Source organism: Hyperolius riggenbachi, chromosome 9 (assembly GCF_040937935.1).
Source record: "Hyperolius riggenbachi isolate aHypRig1 chromosome 9, aHypRig1.pri, whole genome shotgun sequence".
NCBI classification, from domain to species: domain Eukaryota; kingdom Metazoa; phylum Chordata; class Amphibia; order Anura; family Hyperoliidae; genus Hyperolius; species Hyperolius riggenbachi.
Window position 1 is genome coordinate 236,670,798 of NC_090654.1, and position 10,921 is coordinate 236,681,718.

The 10,921-nt window shown below is 46.8% G+C and overlaps 1 protein-coding gene across 2 annotated transcripts in view; it reads left to right on the top strand.

Moving 5' to 3' along the window:
* The window catches only part of KLHDC2 (kelch domain containing 2), a 48,284-nt gene extending 37,611 nt beyond the window's left edge, over nucleotides 1–10,673 (top strand). Inside the window, exons 10-13 of one of the 2 annotated variants that reach the window (XM_068254168.1) lie at nucleotides 3,571–3,643; nucleotides 6,982–7,069; nucleotides 7,162–7,214; nucleotides 10,427–10,673. In XM_068254168.1, the coding sequence (XP_068110269.1) occupies nucleotides 3,571–3,643; nucleotides 6,982–7,069; nucleotides 7,162–7,214; nucleotides 10,427–10,553 (341 nt within the window). In that variant the 3' untranslated portion in view covers nucleotides 10,554–10,673. Of the gene's footprint in view, nucleotides 1–3,570; nucleotides 3,644–6,962; nucleotides 7,070–7,161; nucleotides 7,215–10,426 lie in introns of those variants that run through there. The other variant, XM_068254169.1, reaches the window with a different exon arrangement.
* Nucleotides 10,674–10,921: the final 248 nt, after the last annotated feature.

The window sequence follows — 10,921 nt, forward strand, 5'->3', positions numbered from 1 at the left end:
TTCATTCTGAATTGTCTCTGGGACCCCCCTTATTCTCAAATTGTTTCTCCTTTCTCTGTTCTGCATATCATCAACTTCATACTTTAAGGCTGTATAACAGTTTTTTTTGCTTCTCACCTGTCTTCTTTAGCTCCTCCACCTCTGCTTGTAGTTTAGATATTGTCTCATCCATGTTGCCTGTTTTTTCCCTTAGGGCATTCAGCTCCTCTTTTACTTCTGTTATTTCCAGCTTCAATGATGTCACGATTCTTTCTGTCTGGGCATCCAGGTCCTGCCTGGTTGGAAGGCTTTTTAAACATTTTCAGATTTCCTCTAAGTTACCTCTCTGTGTTGCATTTTCTTCCAGTATTTCCATGCCTGGGGAGCTAATATTTGATGTTACCAAGGAACGATCTAACATTCCAGGTTCTTTTATAGGGGTTTTATTTGTCGGGTTGAACATTCTGTTCACCGCCCGCTGACCAGTCCCTTCTTGTTCCTTGGTCAAATTTTTCCCTTTCTTCTCCTTTTCCTTATCTTTATCTTTTACCATTATGGCTGCTCTTTCCTCCCCCACAGCTGTCACTTGTCCCGGGTCTCTTTCCTCCGGTTCCGGGCTCTCCACTATCTGCTCACTCTCCAAGGCCCCCTCACTTCCATACGCTCTCTTGTAGGTCCTCACTGCTTCCCCACCGTGACCTGCAAGCCTTGCACCAACAGCTCTCGGATCGCACCACTCTATCTGCACCGTCAGATTATATACTTAGCTCCATGAGCAGTTATGTATACCCGTGCTTCCAATGGATCCAGTGACTCCTCGTGCTGTTTTGTCCTCCGTCTCCTTTTCGGGATATTCTCGTGCCTCCTTGCTATTCAAGCTGTACAGCCCCCGTTCACTCTCCGGGTGTTGCTCTTCCCGGTGAGCCCTTTTGCCACCGATACTGGAGCTGGTTTAGCTGGGCCTTCTGCTTCACTTTTACCACGCTGCCCTTAGTGGCCAGGTCAGGGAGGTGGAAGAACCCACCCCTTTGCGCCGTCCTATCCGCTCGGCCAGTACAGCTCCGACTTGCTCACCCGGAGTTACTCTTCTATTGCGGGTATCAGGACCGGGCTGGTTTAGTTACTTCTCCCGTCTACCTCCCTCGGTCCTCCACTCGTATCACACTGCACTTGGCGGCCAGGTCTGAGAGGCGGAAGAACACGCCCCTCTACTCCGTCATGTCCGCTCGGCCTGTGCAGCTCCGACCTGCTCGTCCAGCGCTAGTCTTCTCGGGGAGCCCCTCTGCAGCAGATGCCGGGACCAGGCTGGCTTGGCTGGGCAGGGCTATTTCCCCCGTCTACCTCTCTCAGTCCTCCATGCACGCCACGCTACACTTGGCGGCCAGATCGGGGAGGCGGAAGGTCACACCCCCTACTCCGTCATGTCCGTTCCTTCCCCCTGTTCTGTTTCTGACTCTTCTTCGCATCCCTGTGAATTGCTGTTGTTTATCCCCTGCTTATTGCCTGAAGAAGTGGGCTGTGCCCGCGAAACGCGTTGCATCTTTGGGGTGTTTTCAATAAATGTGTATATCTATATATTTACAGTCCTTGGTGTCTGCTTTAACGAAGGCGAGTTCACCACTTCCTCCCAGGAATTTTTTAAAAATGTTATGTACTTTTATCCTTCTGGCGCCTCTGCTCACCTACCAATATATTTGAGTCCACCCCAGGTGGAGGGGTGATCTACCCCCTTTCTTCTTATCTAGAGACTTCTTAATCCTGAGTGAGGACAGGTCTAATCTCCTCACCTGCCTAATGAGTGGTTACCTAGGTGGTAACCCGTGTTTGTGAGTATTACCATCTCACTGTTTCATTTATCCAATCAATTTTGACATCCTACACCATATTGGGCTCTCGATTTCTCTTCAACTTTATGGAGACTGTACTGTTTAAACAGATATAAATATGGCAGTTTGCCTAATATTCCATCTGTAATAGTTTAATAGATCCTGCACAAGTATGTAGATGAGTTGTGTCTGACAAATCTGACTGGGTTAGCTGCATGCTTGTTTCAGGTGTGTGATTCAGATTCTACTGACCAGAATGATTGGAAGGACAGCCAGGCAACTGGTATTGTTTCAAAGGAAATAAATATGTCAGCCTCCACATTCCTTTCACTTCAGGCTGCCTTTAACCATTTCTGCCGCTGGGATGCGAGCCTCCTTTCCGCAATAGCCGCTGGAACGCGATAGACAGGTCCCTGCAGCTTGGGGGGGGGGGGGGCTGTGCACGCGATCTTGCAGGCAGAAGCTCGGAAACGCGATGTTGCTGGCAACATGGGGGATTGACTGCAGGGGACAAAAGTCTCCAGAGCCAATCCATTCTCGTCCGTCGAATAATCACTTTTTTTGTTAAAAAACATCGTTTGTTTTTAAATAGAGCTGCTGCACTTCCTCCTGCTCGCGGATTTCTGCCGCTTACCGCCGCCGATCGTTAGATTTTTGAATGGGAACAAAATTCCCATTAATTTATATCCTCTCTAGGCCACCATGATCGCAGGCATCCATTGATTACAATGCAGCAACATATTACTTCCAATAGCGTACCTATTGTACAGGAATAGGAAGTACTGGGTGTGGGACATCCTGTGGCCAAATATTTTTTTAAAAAATGTATTCCCCAAACTCAGTAGGTGTAGTTTTACTATGTATGTCAAGAGGGCATACTATTATTAAATGATGGGCTAAAAATCAGTGATGGATGTAAAATTGAAAAAATGCACCTTATTTCAAAATAAAATATTGTCACCATACATAATAGTAAAACTATAAGGGCTGGTTCAGACAGACATTTGCAGAGCGTTTACTGCCAGCGTTCGGGGCTTGGCGTTAAACGCTCCCATTCAAGTGAATGGGAGCGTTTGTACCAAGCTTTTACGCGCGTTTGCACAAACGCGGCATTCGGGTCCCGATTTTCACTGGCGTTCAAGGAGCGGTTAACCGCGACGGGTAATGTCCCTCTAGGGGAAGAAAAAATGCGACCGCATCCGAACGCAATGTGAACGCTGCTGAAAGCCTGAACGCATCACGAACGCAACGCCAACGAACGTTTGGAGGCGTCGCGCCTCCAAACGTCCGTCTGAACCAGCCCTAATGGCCGAAAACGTATTATTCCTGTTAAAATGCAATTAGAATAAAAAAATTCTTAGCATAATGTACCACCCAACGAAAGCCTAATTGGTGGCAGAAAAAACAAGGTATAGATCATTTCATTGTGATAAATCCTGATAGTTATTGGGGAATGAAAGGGAGGAGCGCTGAAATGTGAAAAATACCCGCGGGCTGAAATGTTTAAGGTACTTGAAGTTGGTGATTATCTTAGAGCCTGAAGACGAGCCCTTCCTTCATATGATGCTTCCTTATACAAGCAATATCACATTTTTATTCCCTGTGAGCGTCAGCAGATACCAGTATAGTATTAGGAGACTTTCTGCTTTGTTGACTGACAGATGAGTATCAGCTGTTGGGCCTGGGAGGAATTACATCTTCTCTAATCACATACTAGGGAAGTTATTAGTCTACGGCTTTAATCTGACTTTGATTTTTTATTTAGGTGATACGTGGATATATAATCTCAGGGCTAATGAATGGATTCCTTTCCAAAGCTGTCATGCTGACAAACCCAGGTAAGTACTAGGCCTTATTTTACTATGGAATCTCCAGAGAGGATATCTTGTAATCCTGGAATGAAAGAACGATCTGATCTGGAGGGCATGCTGGGGCATCGATTTCTAGCAGATTGGATCAGTGATCCAATCTGCCTTGAAGATCGACAAGTGTGCGGCTAGCTTTTCTGCCTGGTAACAGATAGCTGTCTGCAGGTGATTTGTAATGGTGAAAGCAGAAGGTTGGATGGACTTACACAGATACCGGGAATAAAGTATACACCCGATTTACAGCGCTGAAGGCTATTAAAGGGAACCTGAGGTGAGAGAGGGATATGGAAGCTAACATGTTTATTTCCTTTTAAAGAGAACCTGAGGTGGGTTATTAGACCTGAAAAGGGACACAGAGGCATGTTCCTATCTGCAGGACATGCCTCTGTGTGCCCTGATCACCGCTCTGTGCCCGCTGCGCCCCGCTAGCCGCCCCCCACAATCTGCTGACATTCAGGATGTCAACAAACTAACGGGGAAGGGTCATCCCACCGCAGGCTAAAGAAACGCCTGGAAAACGCCCCTTCCCCGCCAATCAGAGCCTTCTAACTGGCTCGAATAGGCTCTCTGCTGCCTGCTCTCCCCTGCCCCTCCACGTCAATTAGCTATGGTCTCGATTCACCATTGTCTTTGAGATAATTTTTTTCAAGTTTGTAAAATTACCAAATTCAAAGTTTATCGATTTCTAATTGTATTCATCAAGATTTTTCTGCATTTGGTGTGAATTCGATAAAATATCGATAACCATTCGGTAACGTGTCGATATTTCCATTTTACAGCGGTAATTTAACACAAGGCCATAAGATTCCCATGGAATTGTGGGTAAAAGGCAGTCCTTTGAACACAATGTAGCAACATTCTGAATAGGGCTTAACACCTGGACCGGGATTCTGGAAGTGGCTTGGGACAATCACACAGTTTCGCCAGCTGCGGCTTGATAGGAGCCTTTTCTAAAAAAAATATAGTGCAGCTAGCAGTTTAGTTAACCCTGGCACTGCCTGTGTTCTCTTACAAGATGATTCTTGAGTAATGCAGATGTCCTGTTATAGCAAATAAATCGATTCTCTTGTAAATTGATATGGTTCTAGAATCTAGACCTTATTCTTGCCCTTCTGCGCCTTTGATTCACTCTCAGCTGATACATAACCACTTCAAATGGCTCCATCTTCTCTGTCAGCAATGATCTGACAGGAATAACGACAGAGCAGTGAAGGAGATAACTAATCCTAAATGTAACGCTAAACCACGCCCACTTTCATTTTCATGAATTGCACTTTCTTCCGTTTTAACGAATCACTAACGAATGATTACCGAATTATTACCGAATGCTCGCTAACCGCTGTAGATAAATTTGATGAATCCTGAAATCAACGAATTCGGTATTTTACCGAACTGTCGTTAACCAATTCGATAAGTCTTGATGAATCGAGGCCATATGTGCTCTCATATGAGAACACAGATGCGGTTATCTGCAGCATTTTGACCCGAAAGGTCACAGAAGTAAAAATGATGGATGGCTGCAGCTAGGAGTGGCGGGGAGAGGAGGTAATTGGTGCTTTTTTTTTTATTTGCTAACTTGGCTCGGATTCTCTTTAAATGTACATTGCCTGGCTGTCTTGCTAATCCGGTGTCTAATATAGACCTTGATCAAGCATGAAGATCAGACGTCTGACAAGGTTAGCTGCATGCTTGGTTCAGGTGTATAAAAAAGCTCAGCAGGATGCCAGGCAATGGCTTCCATAGGTCTCACTCCTTTTAAAGCCTAGTTCTATGAAAGATTATTTTAGTTTAGATGACATGAAAGCTTTGGTAGTTTTATTGCAGTTTCCATTGGGGAGATGTTCCCTCACTTCCTGTCCCAGCCACCTTCGTACTGCACTAGTTTTTTTCTGCTAGACCAGGGATGTGTTTTTTCTTCATCTGGCTACATTTCCCAAGTGCAGCCCGTTGCCATGGAGATCGCCACTGGAGCGAGGGATTGGGTGAGTTCCTGTACATGTGTTTGAATGTACTTTTTAACAAATGGCGGGAGGGGAAGTAGAGAGGAGCGGAATGCGGCCCTCTAACTAAGGGGCCTCCTTCCTTCAGCCCACCAGCCATTGTGTGCCCAGGCCTGAGCTAGATTCTTGCAGAATTGCTGTAAAACTGTGCAGCTCCACTAGGCTTCCTCACGTGATCTCTTCTCACACCCTCTTCTAATGACCACCAGCTTAAAGGAGGTGAGGAGTGATCACATGGGAGGTGGCAGCGGCCAGGATAGACTGAGCTACATTAAAGGGGAACTGAAGAGAGGTATATGGAGGCTGTCATGTTTATTTCCTTTCAATCAATGCCAGTTGCCTGGCAGCCCTGCTGACCCTCTGCCTCTAATACTATTAGCCATAGCCCCTGAACAAGCATGCAGCAGATCAGGTGTTTCAGTGGTTCAGACTTATAAGTCTGATCTGACAAGATTAGCTGCATGCTTGTTTCTGGTTTTAATCAGATACTACTTCAGAGAAATAAACCAGCAGGGCTGCCAGGCAACTGGTATTGATTAAAAGGAAATAAACATGACAGCCTCCATATACCTCTCTCTTCAGTTCCCCTTTAAACTAAGCTTGTAGTCAAATTTCACTACACCTTTTGGGTAGCTGTATGGAGGGAAGGAGAGAGCTTTAATGAAAGCACAGATAAGGGTTCTTTTAAAGGGAACCTTAACTGAGAGGAATATGGATGTTTCCTTTTACACAATACCAGTTGCCTGGCAGTCCTGCTGATCTTTGGCGGAAGTAGTGGCTGAATAACACATCTGGATTAGCAGCATGCTTGTTTCAGTCTGACTTCAGTCAGAGCACTTGATCTGCATGCTTGTTGAGGGGCTGTGGCTAAAAGTATTAGAGACATAGGATCAGCAGGAGAGTCAGGCAACTGGTATTTTTTGAAAAGGAAAACTTTGTATCCTTCTCAGTTTAGGTGCCCTTTAAACACCTCTATATGTAGGGGAAGTGTCACTAATGGCTGCACTACATACCTGGTGATGCCAAAACCAGGCCTTCACCCCAGTGTGGAGGCCAGGTGCGTATGGAGAGGGGAGAGAGTTGGTAGTCCAATCTATAGTCTAATTAAATTCTGGGGACCTGCTGGGGCTCCACCCTGTATGTGGCGGCAGCAGCCAGTGGTGATGACGTAGAAAGGCTGCACAGTGCCCATTAGTTCCACATAGTATGGCTTCAGAACTAGCACCTGGTAAGAATAAAACAGCACAGATGTGAGCTTTTTCAGCTACAGGTCCTGATAATGCTTGCAGCTTTCTTCTTTGTCTATAGATTGTGGCATACAGCATGTTCCAGTAAAGAGGGTGAGATCTTCATCTTTGGAGGATGCGCTAACAACCTGCTGGCCCATCACAAAGCGGTAAGCGGTCACATGATGCAGTGCTGGGCAGCCCTGCCATTGCTGGGATGTAGGAGAGGATTCTGACAGGCTTTTCTATTTCCTTTCTACAGGCTCACAGTAATGAAGTGCTAGTGTTCTCTGTGCAGCCCAGATCTCTGGTCAGGTAAGCCTCTCAGGCTGTTAGGATTATGCAGCAGGGTTGTACTTAGGCCGGTTACACATGAACAGCGTGCAGGAGAACGGCTCCTGCACGCGTTGCGGCGTGTCGTCGGGAATCTGCGGTGCGACGCTGAGTAGCGGCGGTAGTAGTTAATTAAACCGAAGGGGAAACGCCGATTCCTAACGATAAAATGTGCCCGGGTGCGTCGTACCGCAACGCATCGAAACGCAGCGTCGGGTGTGACAGGGTTAACGCAAAGTACAGACTTTGCGTTAAAACGCCGAAAAAGGGCTCTGTGTGAAAGAGCCCTTAATTCTACTAAGTGTCAGTGGATTACGCATTAGATAAAAAAAATGTAATTTGTACACCTATTTATTTTGTCCGTTAAAGAGAACCCGAGGTGGGTTTAAAGAATATTATCTGCATACAGAGGCTGGATCTGCCTATACAGCCCAGCCTCTGTTGCTATCCCAAACCCCCCTAAGGTCCCCCTGCACTCTGCAATCCCTCATAAATCACAGCCACGCTTCTGACAAACAGCTTGTCAGAGCTGGCTGTGTTTATCTCTAGTGTCAGTCTGCTGCTCTCCCCGCCTCCTGCAGAACTCCAGTCCCCGCCTGCATCCCTTCCCTCCCTGCTGATTGGAGGGAAGGGATGGGGGCAGGGACCGGAGCTATGCAGGAGGCGGGGGAGCAGCTGAGACTGGCACTACAGATGTAAACACAGCCTCACAGCACGGCTGTGATTTATGAGGGATTGCAGGGGGACCTTAGGGGGGTTTGGGATAGCAACAGAGACTGGGCTGTATAGGCAGATCCAGCCTCTGTATGCAGATAACATTCTTCAAACACACCTCGGGTTCTCTTTAAAGTGTTCTATTGTAATGTCCCAGGGTGCCTGAGTGTCCATCCCCTTACCCCCAACCCCTAACCTTTCCCACCCCCCCACCGAAACTCGGGTACACAAAGAGAAAGAAGCCTGAGGATCCTATTCTAATCATATTGTGGCCGTGCAGCTCCTCTTACTTGTACATGGCCGTGCATTAGCTGGCTGAGCCCGCATGCGCAGTAAGTAAGAGCTGCGGGCTGCAGCACGGCCTTTAATATGAAAGGGAAGCTGTGAGGCCCCGATTCATGCTCTGCAATTGGGGGGTGGCTGCCGACTACAGAGTGAAGTCTCAATAGGATCCTGAAGCTGGCCACTAACGGTCCAATTTCTAGCGAAAAATCGTTCGAGCGATCAGAAATTCTGATCGGACGAAAAATCGTTCACTACACCATCAACTAACCAATCATTGCTACCTATCTATCATAACCACCAAGAAAATCCAAATTTTCGTTCAAAAATTCATTCGGGCGACTTTTTTTTCACTCGTTCATCATCGATTGTGTCCACCAATGGAGATTATTTACAACCAATCCGATCAGAATTTCTGATCGCTTTAACGATTTCTCGCTAGAAATTGGACCATTAGTGGCCAGCTTAAGGCTTCACTCTCTGCGGGGTAAAAGCTTGTTTCACTGTAAAGGGAACCTGAAGTGAGAAGTGTATGGAGGCAGACATATTAATTTATTTTTTTCAATACTACCAGTTGCCTGGCAGCCCTGCTGCTCTCTTTGGCTGCAGCAGTGTCTGAATTGCCCACCTGAAACAAGCATGCAGCTAATCTTGTCAGAAGCGCCTGATCTGGTGCATGCTTGTTCAGGATCTATGGCTAAAAGCATTAGAGACAGAGGATTAGCAGGACAGCCAGGAAATTAGCATTGTTTAAAGAGTCTGAAGCGAGAATAGATCTCGCTTCAGACCTCATATATAGCAGGGGCACTTGTGCCCCTGCTAAAACGCCGCCATCCCGCGGCTTAACGGGGGTCCCTGTCCCCCCAAATCCCCTCCGTAATGCGGGGGAGCGCTTCCGCATTGAGGCAGGGCTAGCCGCCTCAGCCCTGCCCCACGCGCGTCTGTCAGACGCGTATCTCCGCCTCTCCCCCGCCCCTCAGTCTTCCTTCACTGAGAGGAGGGGCGGGGGAGAGGCGGCGATGCGCGTCTGATAGACGCGACTGGAGGCAGGGCTGCAGCCGTTAGCGATGCCTCCAGGAAGGGCTAATCTACGACCAACCTAGCGACCAATTTTTGCGGGGGGTGGGTTGGGGGTGAAAGGGACCCCCGTTTAGCCGCGGGATAGCGGCGTTTTAGCAGGGGCACACGTGCCCCTGCTATATATGAGAGCTGAAGCGAGATTTAGTCTCGCTTCAGTGTCTCTTTAAAATAAATATGTCTGCCTGCATATTCCTCTCACTTCTGGTTCCTTTTAAATTATCTGCTGCAAAACCTCTAGATATTTTTCAAACTCTGTTTATCCATTCTGACTAACCTGAATGTAGAGACAGTGGCAGGGGGTTTGCAGCGAAGCAGGTATTTTCGTCGCTTGCTAGCTGACTCATAGCACTGGATATCTGCGCCGCTATAGCTCCTTAGCGTGTGTACATTTAATTCAGATGCCGGTAATAGCTGGATCCCAAATTATGCCACCTACTTTGCTGCACGCTGGGAGAGCCATCTTTCGACTTCTCCCGTGTCCTGCTGACCGACGCCAGGACCATGTGTACACGTGTGCAGGGCCCTGAGTGTGCTCAGTACCATTGAAAGCTGGAGATACCAAGATTTATGTGAAATACAAAGTATTTGTATAGCGCCTTTCTCCTGTCGGACTCAAAGCGCTTGTGAGGCAGCCACTAGAGCGCACTCAGTAGACAGCAGCAGTGTTAGTGAGTCTTGCCCAACAAACTCCTTACTGAATAGGTGCTGGCTTACTGAACAGGCAGAGCTGAGATTTGAACCCAGGTCTCCTGTGGCAGAGCCCTTAACCATTACACTACCCAGCCACTGCATGTGAATGGAGTAGATGTGGCGCTGCTGGGGTATGATGTAGTTCTATATTTATCGTAGCAAAGCTGTTATAAATCTATTTCATGCAGTAGTGAATGAACTGGAACATATCGACATGCAGACTATGTCCCTTTCGCAGGCTTCTGCTCCTGGGGCCAAATGCATTTGATGCGGTAACATGAAAAAATGGACTACTAACCAGTGTTCTAGCTAGGCAGCTGCCATTCAGAAACAGACATATCTCATCCATGTGCTAGATTCAGAAGTTGCCTTGTGCTGGCCATTATTGCTTCGTGTCACTGACTGCACTTTTCATGTGTAATTTGCAGGCTGTGTCTTGAAACGATTGTCTTCTATAAGGAGATCTTATCTGGCTCCCTGGATTGTCTCCCCAAACATCTCCTGCACAGCCTTCGCCAGAGGTTTGCCAGTGTGAACAATACATGTGGATCCTGAGGTGTAAAAACAATCCGCTTGTACATAGTGATGTGTGATTTTTAGTTTTGTTTTCCTAGGTGTTAATTAACAAATATTATTTTAGTGTAAATAATGTTCAATAAATGTGAAGAATTCAAATGTTGTTCTGGAATATATTCTACAAGATTTAGTTTGCTGCTGTGGGCAATGCTTCACCCCACAGATTATACCAATGCAGCTTCTGCAATTAAGGGGAATTGAAGTAAGAGGTATACGGAGGCTGACATATTTATTTCCTTTTAATCAATACCAGTTTCCTGTCAGCCCTGCTGGTCAATTTCTCTGCAGTAGTATCTGAATAACACCAGAAACAAGCATGCAGCTAGTCTTGTCAGATATGACTTTAA